Source organism: Columba livia, chromosome 15 (genome assembly GCF_036013475.1).
Source record: "Columba livia isolate bColLiv1 breed racing homer chromosome 15, bColLiv1.pat.W.v2, whole genome shotgun sequence".
Classification (NCBI taxonomy): Eukaryota; Metazoa; Chordata; class Aves; order Columbiformes; family Columbidae; genus Columba; species Columba livia.
The window spans coordinates 9179129-9206187 of record NC_088616.1 but is presented as its reverse complement, the minus strand read 5'-3'; the positions used below and the strand labels follow the sequence as shown (position 1 = coordinate 9206187).

The window sequence follows — 27059 nt, the reverse complement described above, 5'->3', positions numbered from 1 at the left end:
TGAAACACAAAGCCAGGAGCAGAGCTCACCCCAAAGCCAAGCAGCTGACAGCTTCTTAGACAATGCAGACAAATCAGCTTTTCACTAAACAGAATAAGCCCATTAATTTGGTAATAATCATTGATGACCAACAACTGTTAAAACTACACCTGCACAAAAGTCTGAAAACTCATACTAGCAGAATGATTAGCTCACAGCCAAAGGCTCCCAAATGGTCCCCAGTTTGGAAAACAGATCCCCAGCAGGTACATGAGGTGCCACCAGGCTTGGTCTGGCAAGTGCTCCTGCCAGGTGAGAAGCTTCAAATGTAGCCACAGCAAATTCCTCACACTCCGGCCATAGGTCTTCATGGTACTTCCACCAGACTTGTTTGCTGCACAGGTACATGAATGAAATACATATACATGACATCTGCATTTCCAACCAGGGAGACAGACCAGGTTGTATCACCACTCCAGATTCCTCATCTTAGTTTGATCACAAAGGCACTACTAGTACTAGATGTATGTGTAATATTAACATTTTGACTTGAACAAAGTAAAGCTTGACCTGTTCTCCAAACTATACAACTCAGATTAAGGTGATGTCCTTCCCAAAGGCAATTTGGAACAAGCTTTGCATTTGAAAGGGTCCAACACATTTCCCATATGAGCTCCAGTGCTGCTTTGCAACACTCCTAAGTCCTCAGAGGAGAAGAGAAAAGCTGCTACAGCGCTTACCAGCTGCAAAACAGATCTTCTCAGCCCAAATGCTCCCCAATTTACAAGTTAAAAATATGAATTCTTGAATAAACCCATTTTGTTGATGAGACCATTGTTCAGGTGCTTTAGAGACAATTGCTGCTACCAGTGCAGCTTTCCAACACAAGTCTCTGCAGATCCACCACAAGGACAAGCCGCCTGGAGGCCCTTCAGCAGCTCCTGTTCCCTGTCACCCCTGCAGCCTGTGCCATTCACACCCTTGCGCCAACACCCCACCTGCTGAGGCCACACCGCACAGTCTGTTACAAGGCGTCACTGCATGCCAGATCAAAGATGTGCTGCTTCATCAGGGTGAGCACAGCACTGCAACAGCCTTGCATTCCTGTTGATGGGCAGAAGCTGGCCCAAGACAAAGAGGGAATGGTTTAACAGTGATGACAGCATCATGCTTAAGTCACTTCAAGACCTGGCACCCCCTAAAGGAACCCCTCCCTCTTCTTCCTAAAGTAGCAGCAGAAGCATGAAATCAGAGGCAGAGTACTCATTACAGCAATGTAGTGAGGAAGTTTTATTCGGAAACATGGTATAAGTTTGTAACCCAACACTGGGTGCACGACTCTGATGCCGGAGCATACGCAGTTACTACTGAAACACAGGAGTGTTTCGGACAATTGCTGTAATAAAACACAAAATTCTCATACTCCAATACCAGGACACTACAGCAATCTTTAGAATCAAAGTTACATCCAAGGAATTCTCTGCACTTACAATTGACCCCACAGTGTAATCTACCTATATATAAGATTAATATATATAGCATGGGAAATTGAAAATCCTTGCTCCATAGATGTATGAACATGTCAAGTCTTTTATAAATAAACATCCAGTGAAGAGAAAAAATTACATTTCTAGTTCATATTTATACATAAAGTACTAACAGCAATGGGTGGAAAATTGCACACAGGTCACCCCAAGCCATGCAGCAGGCTTGGAGCAGCCCATCCAATTTAATATTGAAGTACACACAGGACAGACAAGTCACTAACATACATTGCGCATTTACAAGAGATCAACTACCAAATTGGGACAACTGTACACATTGGAGAGACCATTTTCATTCTGGAGCTTTTTTTTTTAAACGTGGATTTGTTACATCTCTTTACATCATACTGCAATGTTTACTTTGTGGAGAGGATAAGGGCAACAATGAGGCCATAAAGACCCAAGACTTCAGCGAAGATCAAAATCAGGATCATGCCCACAAATAACCTGGGCTGCTGTGCTGTTCCCCGTACACCAGCATCGCCCACAATGCCGATGGCAAAGCCAGCAGCCAGACCACTGAGGCCCACGCTCAAGCCAGCACCCAGCTGAAGAAAGCTCCTGTAGGACAGAGAGAAAAGAGTTTCAGTGGCAAGCAACAGGACACCCAATCCTTTGACTTCAGGCGAGCCTTTTGTTAATTCAAACGTTGTTTAAACATTTAAAGGGAACCCCCTTCCTGCAGAAAGAGTTGCTATGCTGTTTAAGCAAGCACAGCCATGTCTCACAAAGCAGATGCTTCCTGAGATGCCTAGCTCTGATACTTTCAAAAAAGGGCAGCTATGAAAGATCTTTGGCTGCTACCCAGGCAGGGCTCATACACTAAGCCAAACTATCTGGCCTGTGAGTTCATGTGGCCACCCAGCTTCTCAGTAGCCACTTCAGTCAGCTGCAGGCCCAGTATGCTGCTAGAGCTGACCTGACTCCAGCCATGTGGGCCAGCACTTCCAGTAAAGCCTGCCCCACAATGCTGTGCAGCCTGTTTGTCTCCCACCTTTAGCAACCTTGTTATACAGCCATAGTACATCTCTGCCCCCCTGATAACTGCAAAGGAGCATTTGTACCTGCTGCTTCTTAGCTCATGGCTTATTAGGCCAATCATACAGCTCAAGAGCTACAGCTTGTACAGTGACACAGATATCTACTCTGTTAGACCCCAGAAACATTGTTCTATTCTGAGAGGTCCCAATCAAGCCAGTTCCAGCTGTTATCAAAAGCCAAGGGCAGATTAAGTTTCAGACTATAGCTGGCTTCAAACTGTATAGCTTGAAGATTGATTTACCAGCACATAAAGCAGCAAGCAATATTAATTATTCACTTGCATCTCCCAGGCAACAGAACTATTCAGGCAGTCTGATAAGACAGTCTTGGAAAGATCTGTGTATTCCAGGTCTAAAATCTGGCACCAGGAAACCAGCCTAGCCTCCTGTCCCAGTACCACCTGAACACTGCTTCTTTCCAGCCATAAACCACTGCATTATCTCTAGCAGTGGGATGTCTGATCTGTTGGCTGATACAGCAAACTAGTCAGGCAGCACTGCCACTGAGGCATCAGCTGAAATCCAGTCCACACTCCTAAACCCAGGCTAGGAGCATTTAACATCGACAACCCTTCCAGGGCTCTTGAGCAAAACCCACCCATTCAGCAGCATCAAAACAGCATCAGGACAAACTTGAAAATCTGACAGATGCAGCAACTTACTTGAATAGCGTGATAGAAGGTGAGAGGGCATTGGCAATGAGGACTGCCACTACGAGGCCATAGATAGCTATAATACCCGCCATGACAACAGGGATGATTGACTTCATGATGAGCTCAGGCCTCATGACAGACATGGCCGCAATACCTGTGCCACTCTTTGCTGTTCCATATGCAGCTCCCAAGGCTGGAAGAGGGAAAAAAGAGCATTAGACACATCCCCAAATACCATTTCCTTCACTAGGCTGCAGGATTAGAATAGCTGAGTCAGCACAAGGAAGAATTGTGCAAAACTAACAGTAATTTGACTACTTGGTTTGTCAGTCAAGAATATTCCTCTAAGGGATGAGGAAGTAACCTATCTAGAGTCCTAGACCAAGGCTAGATCAATACAAAGCTGCTGTTCAAACACTACTGATAACAGCATACACTCTACACCTTCACAGCAGGGTGTACTCCCCAGCATACATTCATTCTCTTCCAGGAACCAAAACCCAAGGTCCAAATTTGAACTTGTTACTTCAGAGTTTTTGCCCTCACAGAGCCCACACTGCAAGGCTCTACTCTGCTGAACTGCAGATGGGAAACAGCAAAGCACAGCTGACTACCACAGCAGCATGTAATCCTGCTGAAAAGCCAGGCTTTACAGCCACTGACCTTTGAGCCACTTGGGCTGAGTTCTCAGATGCATGCAATGTTTAACAAGTCACCTTCATGGGGCCTCTTCCTCCACAAAACTTATCTGCCTGGGGTTAAAGGTATCATTTCAGCTTCATCAGACATATACTGAGATACCAAACTCACTTCATTCCTTGGAAAAAAAGACTCTGCATGTGTCATCAGCCCCACCTGTGAAGGATTCACATTTGTTAATCCAACCACTGGAACCACAAAGGAGAACATGGCCTGCAGGTTATTGAAGACCACAGCCATCTTACCCTTAAGGTCTGCTGATCACCAGTATAAACACTTGAGCATGCAGAGATCAGCATGGGAATATAACACTTTGTTTTCAAAGCAGAGCATGGGCTTATCACTTCCAGCTGAGAACTGCTAGAAAGTCTCAAAGCACTTCCCCAAAAAGTAACTTCTGCCTTGAAAACTTCATATTAGTCTCACAAAAGCTTCCATGAATACCTCACTCTTTGATTCTGAAGTACTTAAGATGATCCCTTTCCTTTCCAGCCTTGCTCTGATGTACTCTAGGGCTACACACACCATCACCCAAGACATGATATGCAGGTCAGCAGCCACCCAGGACTAAGTCCTTGAAGCAGCAAGGCAAGGTATGTGGAGGGGTAGGTAGTCTCCTTTTCATAAAGCCAATCTTTGAGCAGTCAGGAACTGAGCAGTAATCCTGGCTTTGCACTAAAACTTCAGATTAACAGAGATAGCACCACTGCACTAACCCAAGACTCACTGTCAGAACATTCAGTTTTAGTAACAAAAACTTGAGGGGAAAGCCTCATAACTTGTTCTGTACTAGCAAAGCTCTTGAACCTTGACTGTCACCAAGCCAGATGTAAAGGGCTGTTCAGTGCAATTCAGAACTACAATCCACCTCAGCAGGAAGCCCAAGGCAAGAGCAGAACACAGGTTTTACCTGCAAATGTACGCTGAGCCTGGAAACTAGTGCACAAGCTTAGCTAGCAACATCAGTGATGGTACTGTTTATGGGTCTAGGAAATCTAGAAAGAAATCACTAACTTGAATTAGGAACCTTTTCTGTTGGGTGAAGCATCATCTAAAGACTAGAAGCACATGGAATCAAGATTCAGGCTATCTAGACTTCTAAACTGGCTATAGTATTTAAAACCACTTCTCATCTGGAATCTTTTATAAACCCCTCCAGAAACACAAAGGCTCACGAGGGAAGTTCACTATTTAAAATTAGATCAGTCATTACTTCCTCCAAATCTGAAGCCCTTTAAGGGTGTTGCAATTAATGCAGCGATGGATTACAGAAGCTGATTTTGTAATCACACTTACAGAAAGTCAGTCTGCTTAAGCTGTTGGGGAGGAGCAGATCAGAGCAAGTTCTTCAATTCCCAGTTGTTAAATCCCAATTCTAGGGAACAGGCAAGAAGCTAATGCCTTGAACTTGGTCTAGAGACATTAACAAATGAAGTCTACATGTACACTGGGGCAGCTAGTTTTCACATTAGGGTTTTTTTGGTGCACACTCACAGCTGCAGACTTTGCACATCTGCTCCCAGTGAAGCCTTTACCAGCATCCTGACCAACACATGTACACTGGAGACCCCTCCAGCTGCATCTCAAATATCTTCCAGGGCAGCTTGTCTTACTGCTCTTCACTAGCCTGACAAGTTCTCCTTGCACCTTTGACAACAGCCCAATATCACAGTCCAGGTGGCAGAGATGGTTGATACCCATTTCCCACCATGACACAGCCATACGATGGCACAGCTATTCAGCTGACATTTAGGTCAATCCTCCTGCACATCTTGACTCCTACCTCTTAGCAGCTGTTAATATCTGAAGCACACATGCTTCATGCACTCAATTTAAATATCCCTGACAAATTGGAAAGATGGGTTTTCTAAAATCTTCTCAGTGAATAGGGTTTGAAGAGATCTATGTGGAAGACAGTGAAAATGGGCCAAGAGCTGTACCACTGTTACACAACAAGACTCCATGTATTTGTTTCAGATGAGACAGCTCCATTAACTCCAACATACAGACCAATTAAGCTGCAAAACTGCCTTTAAAGGACACACACACAGAGCTGTTGAACCTTAACTGTGACATGTATAAGTTCAATGGTGTTATAATACAGAGAAGTTGCTTTGTGCATCACTCAATGCCACTTACTCCCAAGTAAGCGCATTTTAAAGGTTAATTTATTTTTTAAATACTTCTGAAGAGTAGCTCCTTGAACTCACAAGCCAGAATAGATTCAGTACTGCTCCTGTGGGCAAAATGCAGTCCCATGGGGCTGTGGATATGCTGCCCAGCACCCTGCCACAGCTGTCACTTTCCAGCAGTCAGAAGTGGTAGCAGAGGTGATAGAGCTGTGCAGCTCCAAGATGAAATATGAACTAGAACGCAACTTTCCATACAGGCAATAGCCTCAGTATGGACTGAAGACTTGTTGTACTCTTGCCACTGCCAGGACTTTCAGTAGTGCTTTGCCTGTGATACCATCAGTACTCAAGCAGTCTGCAGTTTAGATCAAATGCTAGTCCAAGTATTAGGACCAATCTTTTGTGGCTGTAGTTACAGTGCTCAGTAAGGTCATGCACCAAGAACATTAATCTTACAGCTAAGTCAGCTGTAAGTCACCTCATGCAACACTCTCAATATAGAAAAAGGCCATTACCAAAAGCCTTGAACTGGTTCTGCAAAGCTCAGCAGACAGACACACATATGGAGAGTGACCACATTATGAGAGGCCTTCAAGCCAGGAAACCCTTTGCATAGATGCAGCTGCAGCAGTTGCAATACATTCAGATATGCTCAGCCCAAGAATAGAGAGATTCAGGACCAGCCATACATGTTCCAGTAGCATTTGGTCAATTCAGAGTCAGTGATTCCTCCTGTGCCCCATCACAGAGAAGCACGTTTCCAGAGCACTAACAGGCCAAATTTCCCTGCATTATGAAGAGAGCTAGTAACACAGGTCAGACTTTCAATTAAAATACCATGGGTTACCACCACAGTAAGTCTGAAAGACCATTTAGGATAAGTACTTACACCTAGAACCTTTTATAATTAACCCTTTATGAAATAGGCTGCCCTCTGCAGTAGGTAGGCTTCCCCTCAACCAGACAGCAGGCATCAATTCACCTCAATGCCTGTTCATCCTGGAGCAGGTTGTTCTTAAATGGCTGGAGAACTGTTAGAGATGATACCCAAGTAGTAATTGCTTTGCCATGCCAGAAGCCTGGGCATTTTCAAAGAAAAGCGCTTCTTCCCACTGGTATTCTAAGGTCTCTCCCACACCACCACATGTAACACAAACACAGATCTACCTCAGATTACAGTAACAGATACTCCACAGCTGCTTCGGAAAAAACCCTGTTGCTCTGGCCAGTTGCATCTTCACAGAACAGCCAGCCACATGAGCGGAACTCTATCTGGACCCTATGCAAATTCAGATCACCCTGACAGAAGACTGGCTATAGCTAGTCTCCCCGTGATAACTGGGGAGTAAACAGATACACTGCCCTACAGGAAGTTGTAGAATTTGAAAATCTTTCATAGGTCACCTGTTACAAGATTAGGGACCATATGCTTCATGTTCTGCTCTAATGTTACAAGAGGGTATGGGGATTTCAAACAAGCCTAGCACTGTCAGCTTATGGCATTGTTAAAAACAATCTGCAAAGCCAGCAGGCCATTTACTTTTGTTCAGTAAATTTGAGAACTTGAAAGTCTACCAGCTCCTCAAGAAGCTGCTGCAATAGCAGCAATCCAAAGAAAGGGGGTTACCAGTCAACTGTCTAAGCAGCTGGGACTGCTGCAATTGGTAATCTGGATTGTCTGACATAGCACACAAAGCCAATTTCGGGGTTTAAATATGGTAAGGCTGACACCACCACAGAGTACAGGCTTGTTCTTCTGCAAGCAGCAAAGTCCAGTCACTTGTTATTTCTTTATCATCATAGAAGCTTCCCTGCAACCTTAAAGATGATCCATTCCATAAATTGGGTTCACCCCCATGCTCCAGGCACTGACTGGCAGACTAGTTTGTTATATCCTTCAGCAGCAGCCCTTTTCATCTGGTTGGTCCAAGAGCAGCTCACACCACTCTCTGGCAGGCACCACAGCCAAGCTGCCTCCATTCTGCAGCGTGGGAAAGCCCAGGTCATCTGACTGCATCCAGCAGACACTCCTGTGGCCAAACCAGCCTGACTCAAAGCCTTGTGCTTGCAAGATTCACAGTCTGAGGGAAACAAGTTCAGCAAGTCATGTCTCACTGTTCAGTGAGGACAGTGAGCAGGTGGAATCACACACCACTGTAAAACCATTGTTTCAAGCATCACCCAACAGCCCAATAAACCTGGAGAGTTGGTCAGTTTGTAGCCACTGCTTGAGATCAGTCAGGCTCTGGAGAGATGGAATAGGTTAGTTTTAGGAAGTGAAAAAGGAAGTTGACATTAGAGGTCCTGAAGCCTCTGACAGTCATGTTCACTGCTTCTCTGAATGTTCCCATCAGCACAGATGCACCTGCAGACTGTGTAGTCTACAGTGATTTCAGGGTGAGACAGGACCCCCCCGTCATGTACACCTGGAAGCCACAGAACAAGCAGCAGCATTATCTGCTTGAGTCAAGTTTTGTAGAGTCAATGGTTCATCCTGATGCTTGATCTGGTTTCAGATGATCCTAAGACTAGGATTTACTGAGCAGATATGATGGCCTTGTCGAGATGTCTTCCCTTAATTTAAGTGAGCTGCAAAAATACTGCCTGACTGGTTTATTGCTGTTACAACACTTACATCTTAATAGTCTACAAATTTATCTACCATTGGATGAATGCTTAAGCTAGACTCTCCTGTAGATGGTCTGGTGGCTCGAACAATCTGATTCACTGAGTTTTCCTGCCCACACCACAATGCCTTTGAAGTACTCTAACACTTTGGAACAGAAGACCACCATGAGCTGCATTCTGTTCTGCCACTTCATTTTGCCTGCGAGCTCCTCTTAGGATGAGGCAAACAGCTCCTTTCTGAGCAGCAGGCAGGTCTCTTCCCTACCACCTCCCCACCCCTCAGGAGATGGCATTTCAGGAACCACAGGTAGAATTTGCCTTCAAGGCTCTAAGTTGTTTACAGCCATGATGCCTTCTAGAATCAGACTGCACAGGGCTGTCAGCTGCATCAAGCTACATGTTCTGAGCCAGCAATTTCACCATAGAGGTCCCTTAATAGCTCACCAACTGCTACAATATCTGCAGCCCTAGTTTGAAATAAAAAGTACTATTTTGTTAGCTCTGCAGCAGCAATGCAAAGACAAGACTAACCTTAACACTGCTGGCTACTAGAGCTCTCTTCATTAGCAATTTTCCAGATGCTTGATAGTGAAGCAGTATTGAAGGCACTGAAAACCTGTTCAGAGCACAGGTCTAAGTAAAACTTCTCACCACATTATGGGGGCCACAGGGGGGTGCACCTGGGAAATCCCACTTTTCTACACTGAGCATCACCAAGTGCAGAACTAGAGAGCTTTGCCCAGTACCATGCTTTTCCATTTTGGCACAAAGTCATATGGAAAAGCTGCAATAATTTGATCACTCAACAGCACCTGACACTGAGCCAGCCACATGTTTTACACATGGGAAATAAAGGAACTTCAGCTATCAGAACACATTGTAAGCAGCAAATGAATAAGGCGGCTCAAAGATAGCCAAGGTCACAGCAGACTGCTTCAGTCTTTCTAGCTGCCATCAGTACTAGCTGACCAGAACAAGTTCTGCTATCTATTTACCATCAGCAGTTAATGTTCAAACATCAAACAGTACTGCATAAAGTCGCTTGTTTTCACATCAAACTAGCCTGGACAGTGTAAAACTTGAACATGTTTACTAGAAACAGGTCCCAGAATTACAAGCTCCACAGGAATCTGATCTTAGATGCAGAATGAGTCAGACATGATCACTGCACTAATTAACACTGACCAGGACAATTTTAGTTTTACACTGCTCGTCCAGACAGACTTAGCTCCTTACTTCTAAATCAAAGTCGTTATTTTAACACATTCAGTTAACATCGGAACATCTTGTAGTGTCACATCCCTATTAGGAAAGCTACATGACACTGCAAGTTTTAGTTTATCCTGTATTGACACCTCTGCCACACTGCCTTGAAAATACAAGTTGCTTCACTAAGCAAGCAGTTCAGTAACATTCACAACTAAGAAATAAATTTGCATCAGCACTATCTGTAACCTGTTGTGCCAATGACTGAACCCATCAGATGCACTTAGGCCCTGGCAAGAGTCTAACTTAATGGCTCAGACCTTATGGCATTAGGACTATCTGACACAGAATCTGCAACAAGGATCAGTCACATACCAGCAACAACATGGTAGTTACCAAACCTTCATCAATACAGCTTAAGTACTCACTTAAAATTACCCAACTCAAACCTTCCTTCTCCTTTAACTTGCAATCCCACAGTACATGCTAACAAACCCACAGCTTCTAGGAAAGGCTTCACTTCTAGTTTAGCCACGCCAAGCAATGCTTTGAATTGCTATTAAAATGCCAGCTCAGTTTCACATCCCTCACTGATGTTTACACTGAAGCAGGCTTGCACATCACAAACCAGCATCTAAAAGGCCATGTAACCATGTTCTTTTGCTTCCACATTCAATTTTACAAGATTAATCCAGTGACTCCTTCCTTGGGAAGAACACTCAGTATTGAGGATCTTAATCACTGCTATTTTGCAAAAGGCAGTGATCTGCTGATTTTCTCTAACAAGTATCTCAGTCTTAGTTTATTCCTCCATTATCTTCATTAGCCAAGAGGCAGGTAGGCGAGTAGTGCCAAGATTGGCTTCTATAGCATCCCAGCCATACCATTTTCAGGAGAATCCTTACCTGTCAAGTGTGAGTATGATGTTGCAGCTCCGAGGAGGCAGGACAGGACATCTGCATCCCACCACTGGGTACAAACTGAATAAAACTAAACAGCCCTTCAGGCCTGCCTTTTTGGTTTTTTTTTTGCAAAGTTTAACGCCATGAACATGGCCAGTGTGAAATCAATCAATGGTGCCAACACCAGCACAGCTAGACACCTTCCTCTCACTGCTTTTAATCCACTGTCTGCTGAGCTATTTACACAATTTAATCTACTACACTGATCAAGACCAGCTTCCACAAATTTGCCTTGCAGACCTCTAGCTACCATCTCAGAGACTACTTTAACATAATGAGACCCCAATCACATGAACGACCACACAAAATTCAAGCTACAGTCAATTCAGTATTTCATATTGGGATTTCTCAACTTGAAGCCAAATTAGGTGGGAGATGAATACAAGTCAGTAGGCTCACATGTGTGAAAGACACTGGTTAAGCCTTCAGCAGAGAAAAGCAGACTGATCCCTAGTTCTTGTATTCCTAGTTACTGTAACATTTGCATTCGGAAAAAAAACAGCAGAAGCCTTCCCCATGTTATATCCCAAACAGTATGGCATGTCTGCACACTTATATATGAGGAAACACTAAATGCTCCATCAGGAACAGCCACCTCTTTCTGCAGAAGGTTTCCTCAGGCTCCAAGAGAGAGACAAGGTATCATATGATGGTCTTTCTAGTGCAAAACAGCATTTATGGGGCTCTACATAAACCCTGTTCAATAGGGAGGGCCATACCGCAGAGCGACCCGGTTTATTCCGCACTGAATCTCAGAGGCTAAAGCTGCAGATGAACAGCCAGAGACAGGAGCTTCCCTTCTGGGTATTTCATGCATCCCCCATCTTAATGGCAAGGTCAGATACCCATCAGTCCCTTTTAATGTCATTAACATCAGAAGAGCCAACCTCAGTCCTAAAATGTTTGCATATTTACGTTTCAATTCCATTAGAAATTGGTCTTGCATCACCCGATGAATGCTTTAAAAATCAGCTCCGTCCTATGTACAGCAGGACAAGCGCTGCACCAAGCCCCGGAGGGCCAGCAGAGCCCGACTCCTACAGAAAACGGGGGCAGACCCACCGCAGAAACAGCCAGAGCCCCAGGGAAAGCCCGGAGGGAGCCCGGCAGCAGAGCCCCCCGCAGCGCACGTTTGCGGAGCCGGGAGCAGGGCCTCCGGCGACACCGGGTTTCTAGCTGACAATCTCCGCCAGCACCGGCAGGTCAGCCCGGAGGCGGGAAGGGGTCCCTGCGGCGGGCCGGGATCGGGCCCCCCCGCGGGACGGCAGCGCCGCCGCAGTCACGTGGCGCGGGGGCTCCGCCGGCACGCTCCGCGGTGACGTCACCCGCGCAGACCCCCTCCGCCGCGCCGCCGGTAGCCCGGATGGAGCTGGGGGAGGGGAGGGGGTCCATTCCGGGGGCCGCCCCAGCGGCCAGGCCAGAAGGACGCCCCATCCAGCCGGGCACCGGGCCCATCACCGGGGATCCCGCCCCGCCGAGGCTGCCCCTCTCCCCCGGCGCTGAGCCAGACCGTGCCCCGCACCCCCAGGCCCCGCCGCCCCACCCCCCGGGCGGGTGCTCACCGCTGAAGACCATGGCAGCCGAGGCGCCCATCACGGCGAAAAAGGAGGCGTACTCGGGGCTGGAGCCGGAGGACATGGCTGCGCGGGCCGGGCCGGGGCGAGGCGCCGCTGGGAGCGGGAGCGCGAAAGGGCGGGGGGGAGGCGGGAGGCTCCGCCGCGGCGCCGGTCCTCCGCGGGCAGCGCTCGGCTACAAAATGGCGGAGGCGAGGAGGGCGCAGGCGGGAGGAGGGAGACGGGGCGGAGGCCGGTTGCGGGCAGCGGGAGGGAGGGGAGCAGCGGCTGCGCGGAGCTCCGTCCCGGCGGGAGTGCGCGGCGGCCCGAGCGCTGCGCCCTAAATACTGCCTCAGCAGGACAAAATGGCGGCGGCGCGCCCGTCACGTGATCCGCGCCCACCGCCCCCGCCTGCTCCGCCTTCGGCCGCCACCACGCGCACGCGACTGGGGGTTTCCCGTCCACCGCCCCTTCCCCCCGCGCACGATTCCCCGCTCCCACGACGGGTATCGTCCGCGACGGCGAGCTGAGCCCTCTCTTCCTTCCGCGTCCCGAGTGGGGCGCTTGGCCACGTCGGCCCCCTGTTCTGCTTCTTTCAGCTCGCTCTCCCCTCCCCTCCGCGAGGATGGTTCAGTCCTGCCCGGCGGCCCCGTCCCGCTGAGCGTGATTCAGCGCTCATTAGCATAAGGGGCGTGTCCGGGGCCGCCGCGTGGGCGGGTCCTGCCCGGGCCGGGGGCGCAGGGACAGGGACGGGTCCGCGGGTCCGTGTCCCGCGGCATCGCCGGTGTCGTGTGCCATCCTCGCTGTGCCGTGTCCCTTCTGCCGTGTCCCCGGTGCCATATTCCTCATGGTGTGCCTCCTCTCCCACGTGCCGTGTCCCCCGTGGTACGTGCTCCGTGGTGTGTCCCTTTGCCCATCTGCTGTGTCCCTGGTGCCATGTCCCCCATGGCCCATGCCATGTGCCGTGTCCTGAGTGCCACATCCCCTGTTCCCTGTCTACATGTTGTGTCCCACGCACCCCAGGGCCCTGTCCCCTGTGCTCTGATGACCTGCTGTGGGGTCCCCACAAGGGACCAGCTATGCCCATGGGGCCTTGATGGTTTCAGGTCGCCTCTGCGGGTTTCTACCCCCTGCACTCCACCTCCTACCAGGGTCTGGTCCCAGCAGCATCCTGCTGGTGTTGCCTGTTCCCCCCAGTCTGCTCCCATCATGTCTCCTCTTGCCTGGTGAGGTGGCAGCCAGAACCCCCACCCATCCTTTTCCCCTGGGGCTGGAGGGGAATGGGGGTCTGGGTTTGAGCTATGGTGTCACCCCCCCATGGGCACTGCCACCCACCCCCTGCTGCAGGCAGGGTGCAGGCAGCCCCCTCTGAGCTAACCTCCTCCCAAAACATCCCAGAGGGATACTGCTCCAGCCCATCCTAAAAGGATGCTCAATGCCATTTGTGTTACCCAAGGTACTTTAGAAAAAAAAAACACATTAATTCTGGATTTAGGGTGTTCATTAATAGTTGCCTGCGCCTGCCTTTGCTGCTGCTGTGAAACCTGCTCATCTCCTGAAGTCCTGAAATACCAGACCTTGCAGCTATTATAGTCGAAGGCCACCTCCCTTCTCCCATTGTTGCCACCTTTCTAGACACTTCAGCCTTGTCAAAGCTCACAGGGAAGGTGAGAACGGGATTTAAATCCTGCTTGGTGAATTCCCTGCCTGCTGGTTGAACACAAATGGCCCTGTTGCTGCAGCAGAGAGCCTGCAGTTCCCACTGTTGCTTGCTGAGGAGCAGCCCCAGCACGTCAGCTCGGTGGAGAGATGGGCTTGTGCCAGGCTCTGTCACCAGGTCTTCATGGGGACATTCAGCACACAGCCTGTGGCAGGGACTGGCTGAAAAGCGCAGAGCCAGTGGGAGGGGAGGAGAGGCTGCAGGGCCGTGCTGGGGGTCAGAGCCCCAGAGGGGGACCCACTACCCCACTACCACAAGCAGAACCATCGTCACTGCCACCACCATCACCATCACCGCCACCACCACTGGCATCACCACTGCCACCGCCACCACCACTGGCATCACCACGACCACCACTACAATCAACACGCTGCTTCTCCTGCAGTTTGCTCACCACATCTGGGCTGGTGCGGTGAGCAGGGTCTCATCCCACTCCTGACACCGAGGTCTGTGCCAGCTGAGCCCCGTGCCCGCTCAGGCTCTGTCTGGCTGGGTCACCGCCAGCCCTCACCCCGAGTGAGCACCTCTCCAAACACTGTGCCCGAGCTGGCTGTGGTGAGGGGGTCCCTGTGGGGTGCAGAGCCTGGGCAGGGGATGGCACGAGCACCCTGGCCAGCAGGGACAAGCCCAGTCAGCTGGTCGCATGGGATTTATCTGTGAAGCCACTCTGTGTTGTGTGCTGATATAGCGCTTGGTGAGGGCTTTGAAGCCCCAAGGAGAGCTGTGGCCTGGGACAACGCTGGCAGCAATATTTCAAGCTGGGACCCAGGGAGCAGGTGGATTTGAGAGACCCCAGGGGATGCTCTTTCCCCTGTGCCTCTGGGCACCTGCTGCCACTGAGGTGTCCCTGTCCTGCTCCCAGGTCCCACTGGGCAGCTCTGGCTACCTGGTGCTGCAGCTCCTCTGCCCCATGTGCCCTAACGCTGCCTCCTCCTCCCCCTGTGCCCAGCTCCATGCCAGCCTCGGCCCCACTGCCCAGGCAGCTTCACACAAACCATCCGGCACCGTCTCTGCACTGTCGCTTCCATCCGCCCGGCCAATGGCATCACTGGCGAACAAAGAGCCTCCTTGTTCCACTGAGCTCACGAGTTGTGGCAGCGGCAGCGCTTCGGGGACATCGTGTCTCCAAAGGGCTGAGTTCTGGCTCCGTGGGACCCCCAGGGGCTGAGCTTCCCTCCTCTGCCCTTTAGAGCTGTGGGATGCCGGGAACCTTCTTGCCCCTGCATCACAGTCGCAGCCAAGATCCCGGGGGGCACAAGCACCTCGAGCCAAGCCTCATGCTGATTCATAGAGAGGAATTTTTTTTATGTTTTGACAATGCTTTCTTCCAAAATATTTCATTTTACATTTCTCCCACACCCTGTATTTATTTGGCCACCCCCATCCTCTGCCCATTCCCCCGCTGCTTGAACTGGCCAGGCAAAGGCAAGGAGAGGCGATGGCAGGAATGGTGTGGTTCCTGCTGCATATCCCAGGGCAAACACGCTCCTCGCTTTGGGTTACGCATGTAGGGAATGTCTGGGTGTTGGCGATAGGAGCACCCACCTCTTCACATCTGCCTGAAACGGCCTGGTGCTCCTCCACCCTCCCCACACAACCCTGGACCGACCACAGCCGATGGAGGAGCATGTGTGGAGCATCCTCCTGGGATGCTCCCTGAGCCACACCGGTGGCTGCCATGGGTGGAGTGGGTGGACATGAGGATGCGCAAAGCCCATGTGGGCCAGAGGAGGGGAAGGATCATTTGGATGCTGGTGACAGACTGTATAACCTTGTCTGGCTCCCTGTCATGCCCAGGTGCCAGGCAAGCTGGAGGGGTACCCAAGAGTAGTTTAATGCTATTAAATTCTTTCTACACTAGTGTTGTTTGAAACTAAAGTGTTTCACCTTCACTAATGCTCTGCTGCTGCAGCTGGGTCTCCAGACGATGTGATGGGCACCGTTCAGCTGGGGTGTCTCTCATCCCGCTCCTCAGAGCCAGGTCTGCTCAGCCCCATGGGTGCTGCAACCCATCTAGGCCCACAAGGTGCCACTGGCCCCACTGCCACCCCTAAGCAGGGTCACCCAAGGCTCTTGTGCCAGCGCTGGTTCTGCCCTGTGGAGGTGCAGGGATGCTTTCTTCCTCAGGGAAAGGATGATAAAAGGACGGAACAAAATTCAGTGCAAAACCAGGAGGCGAATGCAGTATCAAAGGCAAAGAGCCAGAAACCCAGAGGCAGAACAACCCAGATTACTGTTCCCACAGTAACTTGTGTTCCCCCTCCTCACACCGTCCAGCTCACCAGGCTGCCACCGAATGCACGTGCACACACTTGCCATGGAGGCTGTGAGTTTGTCACCTCCAGTTCTGCCTTTTAATTTTGGGCTGGATTAGCCCTGACCTGTGTGTGTGTCTGGTGACATTGCACAGCACCACACCAAACGCAACCAAAGGGTGATTTTAGGTTGTCCATTTCCATCCTGAGAAAGGGAACACAGTGTTGGGATGGGCTTTGCAGTGGGTGCAGGCTCTGAGTGCCACCTCCTTTTGGGGGGCACTTTCTGAGGGGCCTTTTGGCAGGTGCCTTTCCCATCCCCTGGGACTGTGTGTCTGTCTTTGCATGGACACAACGTGCTGGAGAGTGATTTAACACACAGCTCCAGCTTTCGTCGGCAGCTTCCAGTGAGCAGGAGCTGGCCGTGGGCTGCTCGGTGCTGCCGTCCAGGACCGTGGGGCTGCGTCTGCCCTGACTGGGCTGCGTGTCAGTGACATGGACGAACTGTTTGCTGGAGGACCTGTACCCACTCCAAATTCCTCTGTTATTATTCTATTCTATTCTATTCTATTCTATTCTATTCTATTCTATTCTATTCTATTCTATTCTATTCTATTCTATTCTATTCTATTCCATTCCATTCCATTCCATTCCATTCCATTCCATTCCATTCCATTCCATTCCCCTTCTCATCTCTCTGTCCAGAGACTCTCCAAGACCATGTACATCTGTGTTGGCTGGTCTTCTCCATCCCTCCCTCTGCAGAGCTTCCATCCCTGGACCCCAGCCCTCAGCCAGCAGCTGGGATCAGCCAGGGCTTCCCAGGAGGAGGCTCTGCCCGTGGTTTGAAAATAGCATTTATTTGCTCTGAGTTACCATAGTTACTTGTGGAAGGCACATGTTGCCACTTCTGCTGCTTGGTTGGGTGATTCTCTGCGATGCGGCACAACCAGCTAATTTTACCATCACATGGACCCATCAAAATGGCAGGAATTTCTTGGGCACTGGGTGAGCTCTGCATGATGTGCCCTAGCTGCCCCTCACACCTTTCACCAACCCTCTCTTCAAAGTGCTGGACGCACCTGCAATGCCACAGCAGATTTGTGGGCCTTGATCGCCAGGTTTGCTTTGCTAGAGGAACTGATGTGGTTTTCCCAGTGCTGAGCCTGTATTTGTGCTGCATCTTGGAGCTCCTGAAGACAAACACTCAGAGCCACCATGGCAAACCTGCCTGGCCCACAACCCCATGCCTGTTTTTTGGGAAGCCAGTCTGCAAATGGGGGACTGGGGCCACTGCTGTGTCCTGGAGAGACAGATTTGTAGGGATGATGGTCGGTGCGACAGGGCTGCAGAGTGCTGATCTCCCATGGGCTGGAAGCTGGCTGTGACAGCTCCTCAATCAACCATGACCAGCAGCTCAGCGAATAAAGCACTGTGCAGGTTTACATTGCTTTGCACAAGCGATAGAGCTTGTCCTCAGTGCTGGACCTGGCAGAAGTGAGCTCTGGCAAAGCGAGTGGGAGGATGCTCAGTGGCTGGGAGCCACGTGTGGGACCACGTGTCTGCACAGAGACACCCAGAGCGGTGTAAACCCAAAGCGCAAGTTGGTCCAGTACTGGAGCCTCCAAACTGTGAGATTTTCCTGCCAGACGCTTGTGGGAGCAGGAGGTATTTGTTATCCTACTTGCAGTGATGGCAGCCGCCAGCCCACATGGCAGACCCAGGAGCCAGCCCGGGATTCAGCTGGGACTCACCCACCCGTGGACATGTCCTTGCTGGCCCCAGGTGACCCAGCTGCCCTGCAGGCGGATGCCCAGGGGACAGCAGGCGCTGGGAGTGAGGAGCACATCGGGGACAGGTCATGGCAGGGCAAGGGAAAGCCCGGGGTGCTGTGCTCTGGCTGCGTGGCCACCTCTTTTTGGGAATGGAGCTGCTGGCGGATGCTGAGAACAGGCAGCACAGGGTACCATGGAAAAAAAGCCTGATTTTGGGTTATCACTAGGTGCCACACTCAGTTTTGGGGAGAAAACATGGGTTGGTTTCTGGGTTGGTTTCTACTAGGAAAGGCAATGCCAAATGCTTTCTGCTGCCTGGATGGAAGCTGCTTCAGAGCCATGTACCAGGCTGCCCTGAATTTGCCCTTTGTCACTGGGCTGGGACAGTGCCATTGCTCTGCCACCCCCAGACCTGCTCCTGCTCCATGCTGCCGGCTTTCCCTCAGCCTGCAGAGCTGGCAGGTGGAGACGGAAATAAAACCTCATCTGGCTGGCAGGACACAGTGCCTTTCTGCAGAGATGCTGTGCTGTGTGGCGAGGCAGCGGGAAAATCACTGTCTTTCTGCTCCAAGCTGTGCCAGGGCAAGGGCCTCCTCTCCTCCGCCTTTCTGCCTGGCTCAGGTCTCATTGAAATACCCAACTACAAATTAGCAAATTAAATCAAATCCCTCTGGCACTTCCCAGGTTTTCCTGCATGGCTGCTCTGCTTTTGGCTCCTCCAGCCTCGGCTCCTGCACTCTGATGGAGCACCATCTCCTCTGCACGCCGCCTCCTGACGACTGCCATGCCGGGCTGTGCCATGCAGGGCTGTGCCATGCCGTGCTGACCTCTCTTCTGGGCTTCTCATGCCTGTGGACCCCTCAACAGCTGGAGATGAGATTGAGCTGGTGTCGGTAACAGCAGCAGCTCAATGACAGCCAGCTGGGAGCCTCCAGAGCTCCAACCCATCTCCCACCCTCCTCCTGCACACATATCTCTGCCAGATTTGGCTGATACATATAGAAAAGGCTATTTTTGACTGGGGGAAGAAATTTGCCAAAACGGGGTTAGATTGTCCCCAACAGTTGTTCTGTGCATGAGTTGGGGTGACCTGTTTTCCTGCAGACACATTTCTGGGTGTGGGTGCTGGCGGAACCCTGACCTCTCTCTCCCTGCCTGGGGAGTTTGCAGGCACCGCGCTCCAGTCCCTGCACCCTCCGCCAACTCCTGATGGGACACGACACCGCTGTGGTCTCACCTCCCTGCACAGTTGCCAGGCTGAGGCTGTGGCCACCAGCTCCGCTTTCCCAGCCATGTTCTCCTGGGCACCCGAACCAAAATGCTGTGGGAGTGCCAAATTAAACAGCACTCAGTTATCATGTTGTTTTACCAAAGACAAACTGAAAGGGAGAAGGAATGTGTTTGCTTTTGTTATTTCCCTCACAAGCCGTTATTTCCTTGCTGGGTTTGCTGGGGAGTGGGAGCTGCCTGCTGAGCTTCGCTGGCTCCAGAGCCACTGCTGGGCAAGGAATGAGGACTTTTCAAGAGTAATTTTTCTGTTTCTTGGGTTTCACATCTCTGTTGCAGCCAGTTCCTCTCCTACAATGCCCGATGTGAAACACTGTGCTGACAGTGAGAGGACGGTTAGCTAATCGTGGGGATGGAGCACACATCTGCTTATCTGAGCTGCCTGGAGCCCTGTGCTGGGGTGGGTGGCCACGCGGTACCCGCCGGGCTGTGCTGATACAGTGTCCACGGAGGCCAGTGCCTGTTTGCCAAAAGCACGGGTGCCTCATTGGAACGAGCATCTCACTGGGAATGAGAAAGATCACAGTGATGCAGAAAAGGCCTCAGCAGTTGGAGGGAAGAGTTTCTGTTCCTCTTGAGCTGCTGGAAACAATCACAAAACCCCACTGTGTGAAATTTCTGTCCCCAGATGGGGTGGGCTGGGCTTTCAGGATTTCCCCTGTCCCTGGCTTCTTTTGTTGCCTTCTCCTCTAAACCTCCAGGGAGAAAGCACTGGTTCTTTCGGCCAGGGTTGTACCCAGCCCTTGAAGACTGTGTTTCAGAGCTACCTTGCAGAAGAGAGAAGAAAAGCACAAAATTTCCCTGTCAGCCCCAGGACCAGGGTGGCTGGGCCAGCTTAGCACAGCCTGTGACCGGGAACGAGCAGCGAGTGTCTCCAGCTGCTGCAGCTGGGGCAAGTGAAGGCAGGCGCAGGTGGGACCACAGCCTCAGCCCAGGGCTGTCACAGCCTTGCTCTGGGGTGCCCGAGGTGACTGGGGATGGTGCTGGGGATTGCTCTGCCCATGGTCATCCTCGGCCATGCAGGTGCACCACCAAACACCTCTGCTGGAGGAAGCTCTGTCATGTCTGGTCAAAGATGCTCTTAATCAGACTGCTTTGCTACCCTAGAAAAGAGAAAAGACCACAAGGAAAAAACAGAGACCTCCAAAGGGTTCAGTGCAACTTTTCAGCAGAGCAGGTCAGGTACCTGCGGGTTTCTGCTGTTCTGTTATGTCTGTATTACAGGTGCAACCTAAGCCTCAGCCCAAGGCAGGGTCCAGCCATGGCCACTGCTGCTGGGAGATGTGCTGGCCTCAAAGACAAATTACCCGACAAAGATGATATTTGGTAGGAGAAATTACTGTGTACCATGGACCTGCTCACCTCAGCAGCAGATCTAGGCTGTGACCCCAGGGTTTCCAAAGGGGTTGTTGAGTGCATCCGCCACAGCTTTTTAGGGCTTTTGAGGCTGGCTGTCCATCGCGGCTCAACAGGCATCTCAGGGCTGCAGGAGAGCTTGAATCTGGGCTCTTTGCTGGTGGCGGGGAGGCAGGACTACATTAACCACCGGGTGTTGAAAAAGATGCAGCTAAGATGGCAAAGTTCAGTGGTTACAGTAAAAAAGGGCAAGAGCATTTGTGGATGACAAAAGATCACACAGTGATATTGGCTCAGAAAAGGGGAAGAGGTAGAAGAGACTCAGTGGAAATATGTGGAGGCACATGAAAACCAACAGTTCCTCCTTCTACCGCATCCCGTAAGTACAGAGCAGAAATTAGAGGGCAGCGTGTCTGGAACAGATTAAAAGAGGCTGATTTTATTTATTACACTTACTGTCAGGTTTTGAAATATACTGTCATGTTTCAGAAAGCCAGAGGTAAGGATAGACGCAGCATGAGGCCCAGATGACAACACTTAATGTAGCATCGTGTTTTCCAGCACTGCTCTGAGGGTTGTATAATACCAAAGGGTTTTACAGTGGGAATAAATGCAGCTTTGTGACTCTCTTGTCTTTTGAGAGAGGGAAACACTGTCACCTGCAGCCTCTGATGGAAACCAGGGACAGCCAGGGATGAGCATGGTCCCCCTGGCATCCCTGCAGCCTGACCCTGCACTGGACTATCCGTCCCGACCACCTTCTGTCCCCAGAGCGAGAAAGTGGCTGGACACCCCCGGCATGCACTGGGATAGGAAGGACACCTCCCTGCAACACAAGGGCTGCGATTAGATTCCAGCCCCTTAACTAAGGTCAGGGCAGTAAATCTCTGACTAGCCAAGCATCTCAAGCCAAGTGTGACTCTGGTCCCTCCTGCATCCCTGCTCCAGGACTCGCCGTCACTCTGTCCTCACCCCGTCCCTCGCTCCCAGCGGGCTGAGCACAGAGGAGAGGGGGATGTGCACGTTCCTGGGCCGCTCTGAGGAACACACCGTTTCTTCCACAAAGAGAATTTTTTTCCCATCAGCTGACACAGTCAGGATCACATGGGGCAGCCTGAGCTCTGGAATAGATTGTTATTTAAGAATGCCTCTACGGTTACATATGTCTGAGTAATATTTGCTGATGCACAGGCACCGTGCTCACCCAAGCTATCGCTCTGTCCCAGCACTCTACTCATCGTCGTGACCCATCCCTCCCCGTTTCCACGCTGACAGAAGAGCTGCCATGTGCAGGAGCAGCCCGGGCAGAGCCTGCGGCACTCAGCTCTTCACCCTTCACTCACCAGGAGATGTGGCCGAGGAGCTCCCCATCGGGGCGGCTGGTGTGGGGCAGCAGCACGATGCCCTGGACCTCGCCGGGGAGCCCAGCTGTGTGTCACATGGCGGGAACGGCAACAGGAAATATTTGTGATTGGGACAGAGACATTTTTGGGCCACAGGGGCTGTCAGGACAGATCCCTTCCGTGGTTGTTGCAGTGACTGTGAGTGACCAGCAGTGGGGAAGATTTGTTTGAGATCAGTCCTGCAGAGAAAACACTGGGCGTAGTTTGAGGCAGAGCCGTCATGCAGAGGACACCGGCTGGCTCCGAGTTTTGAGTGGGACATGCTGGACAATCCCCTGTCACACAGCCCTTGAAGAGAGGACACTGTGCAATCCCACCCCAAGGTGATCTGGGAGGCCATGCCCAATGGCAGGAGGGACAGAGCTCCTCCCACGGCCTTGGCATCACCAGGGGGGAAAGGCATGGTTGGCAAACGTTTGCTCCTGCTTTGCTGAGTGGTGTGATCCTGCAAAAACACTGCCCAGAAATTCAAAACTTTCTAACTCTCTCTTGTGTCTGCATTTGCACAACTGCTTTGCCCTGGAGGTGGTTGTTCATCATGTGCCTTTCACCAGCCCCAGCAAGCGGCTGGATTTCACATCCCTGCACTTCTGAAAAGCTCCTGGGTTGGAGGCACACGGGCCCTGGAAAGGAAGAGGACCCTGTGCAGCCACCTCCCAGTCTCATTTAACCTCTGCAAGTTCTTCTGGTTAGCAGGGTACGGATTAAACATTAAGCCCTTAAAAACATCCTTTGCCTGAAAAAAAAACAGTGTAAGGGCAGGGCAGGAACTGGCTAGTGCGGATGGTCATGAGAGCGTACCCTCGTCGTGTGTACAAGGAAACACAGATCCAGCCCCTGCAAGTAGGTTCTGGCTGTGTGAAAGACGGATCATGGCAGAGGTCATGAGACAAAATTCAGGCCAAAGGCTTCTGCTTAGAGCTTGTTTATGCTGGTTTATAGGCCAAGAGTCTGCCCTTCCCTTTTCTTTTGGGAGCCTTGGACCCTTTTCTATGCAAACAGCTCTGCAGGGCAGCCCGGGAGTCGGGGCGGGCACCAGCCGGACGTTGGTTTGACCCAGGGAACGGGCTTGAGCAAATGTCTGCTCCCACCAATCAAAGGTCACATCTCCCCTCTCAAATACAGGCTCGAAATTCTCTCCACAGTGCCAGTCCGTGCTAGAGGCAGCTCCAAAACTGCCAGAGGGTTGAGCACAAGGTTTGCAGCTGTCCTGGAAAGAGAGGTGCTTTGACTCGTCCTTGGAAACCTCTACGCTTGCCCCTACCTCCACCCCCAAGGCCGTGTTGAACACATGTTAAACCAATTTCCTCTGCCAGTCAGTTATTCCCTCCATGGTTTCCACTTCTGCAATTTCAGAAATCTGTACATGATTATGTTATTGCTCATTAGGGAAGGAAGCTGTCCCCAGAAGACCCATCACCCTCAGGAATGCTGGGGGTTACGGTGCAGTAGATCCCTGCGGTCCTTGAAGCTAAACTGCTCCCTCCAGAGTCAACAGTTCACCAGTGGGGAACAAACCCACGTGCACAACCCACAGCGTGGCTGCAAGCAAAGCCGTAACTTTGAGAAATGCTTTGCCTTCGTTTGCCCCAAAAAGAGCGCAAGATCACACCGCTATGTATGAGCCATGGCCGATGTTCTTGCAATGTAAGAGAAAGCATAATGAACTTATGCATATAGGTTACGACAACTGGTAAAAATTAGGCAGGTCCTTAGAGGAAGAGAATGCTAACAAGTACTTCTGTGAACTGTGGAAGTGCTGAAATCAGTTTTACTCTTTGCCTCAAGGGTGGGTAACTGGTGGGGCTTCTGTTCCCAACACGGGTTACACCCGGCCCTTGCCCCGGGACGCAGTGTTGGAGGCTGTCCTCCCAGTTCTGTGAAACAGGCAGCCAAACGTGGAGAAACTCAACATCTCTGAGACCTTGCTGCCTCTCCCCTTCATTAAATTTGTGTGAGCGTGGCCACCAGGAAGGTCCTGCAGCACTATGGCTGTGGAGGCAGTGGGGAAGCCCCGACTCCTGTGTTCCACCATCCGCCCGCAAGGGTTATCTCCATATACTGTCCTCCAAGTGAGGGAGAGCGGGTGGCTGCGGCGTGATGTGTCACTTGTGGAGACACGTCTGGCATGTGGCAAAGATTCTGTGGGTGCTGAGGTGACAGAAAAGACCGTGCAGATGTACCTATCCTGCCAGCTCACCCACCAGCTGGCTGCGGTGAGACCCCTGCAGCCACCGGCCTTGTGCTGCTCGAGGAGGTAGAGGTTCCCCTCTTGCTGCTATGGGCCATCTCTATTAAGCACATATGATTCAGCACGGAAGAGGCCACGGGACAAACACCAGCCTGGACAACACCTCTACCCAGCTCAGCAAACAGTGACAACTCTTGAAGTTTCAGTTCTAAACTTCCCTTGTACAAAAGTGGCCAAGTTGTTGCTCTGCAGGATTCATAGCAAGCAACCAATCTTGTTCTAGTTGTGGTCGTTGTTGGGCTTGAATTCAGAGCCTCAACAAGAGAAGTTGACCAAAGCATGGCATATGCAGACCCCGCAGAAAGTAAGCGATGTAGAAACTCGTGCGCAATAGTTCTTGAAAGGGACTGGCTGCTGGAAGCAACTCCTGCAGCACAGCAGAGAGCTTCACAGCACGAGAAGGCAAAAATGGGCCTTCACATGAATCCGCAGGGCTTCAAGGAAGCAGGATTCCACAGCGTGAGGAGGAACATTTGAGGAAGAGAACCAGACTGTGCCCCATCCACCACGAGCGGGAGAGCGCTGGCTGCAGCCAGCTGCTGAGCTGGTGGAGCCATTGCTGGCGCTGCTCTGTCTGCAACACTCACGGGTCAAAAACGTGGACTCGCAGTCATTTATGGCACAGAGGATCCGGCATCACGCAGGCTGGGAGGATGAGGCACTGATCATTGCCTTGTTGGACTCTTCCCTATGGGATTCCAAAGCTGCCTCCTTCACCTTGCAGCTGCTAGAGGTCCAGAGGACAAGGCGGGTCAGAAACCCTGCCAGTCAATGGCAGATAGAGGGCACAGCCCTTCACTTCGGAGGACAACTTAACCACAAAAAAGAAGGTGGTGACTCACCAAGCAAGCAATGAACTGAAGCTGTGTCAGCTGAGCACCCAGGTTTGCTGTAGACAGTCCTCGTGCCTCATCGACGTTTGTGCAAGAGAAGCCAGCGGCGGGTTAGCAAAACAGGAGCCGAACACGCTCAGGTATCACCCAGCTGAAGTCTGGATTCAGTTCCACTGAGCAGCCGGGTATGGGATTTGAAAGCAAAGGCAGAAGCAGCCTGTGACACCAGAGTGTGGCCAAGGAGTTAAGCCACAGCTGTCCCAGCTGCTCACGCACAGGCTCTGCAACCCAAAGCCGTGCTTGGCAGAGCGATAGCAAGGCAGGGCTGGAAACACCCATCAGGGTGCTTTAAATGGCAAACCTTTAAAACCCTGGAAAACCTTTAAGTTTGCTGCCAGGAGCAGTCTTGTGCCATCAGCTGGTTTCAAAACACCTCCCAAGGAAGCAGGTATCTGCATCACATTTATAGAAAAAGCTGTGCAGAGAAAATCCAGAACAAAAGACACAGCTGGCAAGCACCATGCTCTTCTCATACTGCAGCACCACGGCAAGACAGAGCGCCTGCCTCTTCCAGGAGTTAAGGCTCCTCCAGCTTCGCTATGAACTACCAGCCCTGTGTGACATCACCCCTAACCTTCCCATCATCAAGCCCTCCAGGAACAACAAAGAGCTCCCACTATTTGATGCGATCAAGCACACCATTTTCCTTTCAGGTCCTCGACCACATAATTGAAAGTAGCTGTTAAGGTTAAAAAACAGTGGCCTGTATTGCTCAGCTCCTCAAGACCCCTCAGTCACATTTTCCTGCTACTGAGCACCTTTTATATTAAGGTCTTTAAGTGAGTAAAACTGTGATTTATGGTATTTAATGCTAAACTCACTTTTGGAAACCAAGTGGAGAAGTGGGACTTTTGGCCTTCAAGCACAGCTCTATTTGTATCGGAAGGAGAAAGAAGCTGAGGAGCAGGCGAAGAGGAACCTCTAGTGGCTACAGGATCTCTTTGCACCAAACCCTCATCATGGCAGCACGGAGCTGGCATGAATATAATCTGTGATTTTGTTCTGCGAGGTCAGCGATTCCTCTTTTCCACATTGTATCACCTTCGACCACAGCTTTGCTCTTGGAAACACCCGTGTACAGCAGCACAGGAGGCTCCTGTGTTGTGTATGAGGTGTGTCTTTTAATTTTATTTTTAAATTTTCCCTCTGGCCTGCCAGCAATTTCACTCAAACCCCACAAATGTTGGGGAATTTCACTGGAAACTAGAAACAGGTGGTGTTTTTTTACTTCACTGGTCATTGCATGTGGGCAGTTTCCAAAGGCATTTTGCTCAAAGGCTCTTGATATCCTCCAACTACACCAGTCAGTTCCTGTCGTTCCCCCAAGTCTTACATGTAAGTTTCAGGCATTGGCAAAGACCAGGCTTAAGCAACAGGAATGTTTGTTTAAACCAGTGCTGCTAACTCCAAACACTCCTTCCAACCGTGGCAAAAAGCATCTGTGCTGTTATCAGAGATGTGGGCAGGGAAGAGACCCAGGTTAAACCCAAGCCACTAAAATGAACAAAAATGACAGTTTTAGCAAGCAGTGTCACAGACCGAGCTGCCGCCAGTGGTGGGGTTTGTGCTGGCAAACAGCAGCACCGACCCACAGCAGCCACAGTGATGACGGCCTTTCCATGCAGAGGATGCAACGGCACCGCTGGCCCAATCTATGACTTGAAAGCGTCAGTGGTCAGAAGACACCAAGATAGTCATGGGCTGGGCTGGGGGAAAACACAGC

General features: G+C 50.9%; 1 protein-coding gene across 1 annotated transcript; it reads right to left on the bottom strand.

Annotated features, from left to right (window-relative positions):
* Positions 1-1245: 1245 nt before the first annotated feature.
* ATP6V0C (ATPase H+ transporting V0 subunit c) lies at positions 1246-12789 on the bottom strand. The gene is made up of 3 exons (XM_065030560.1): positions 12406-12789; positions 3226-3409; positions 1246-2084 (listed from the first exon to the last, which is right to left on the bottom strand). Exons 1-3 carry the CDS (start codon positions 12479-12481, stop codon positions 1880-1882), a joined length of 465 nt encoding a protein of 154 aa, XP_064886632.1. The 5' UTR covers positions 12482-12789; the 3' UTR covers positions 1246-1879.
* Between the last annotated feature and the right edge of the window lie 14270 nt (positions 12790-27059).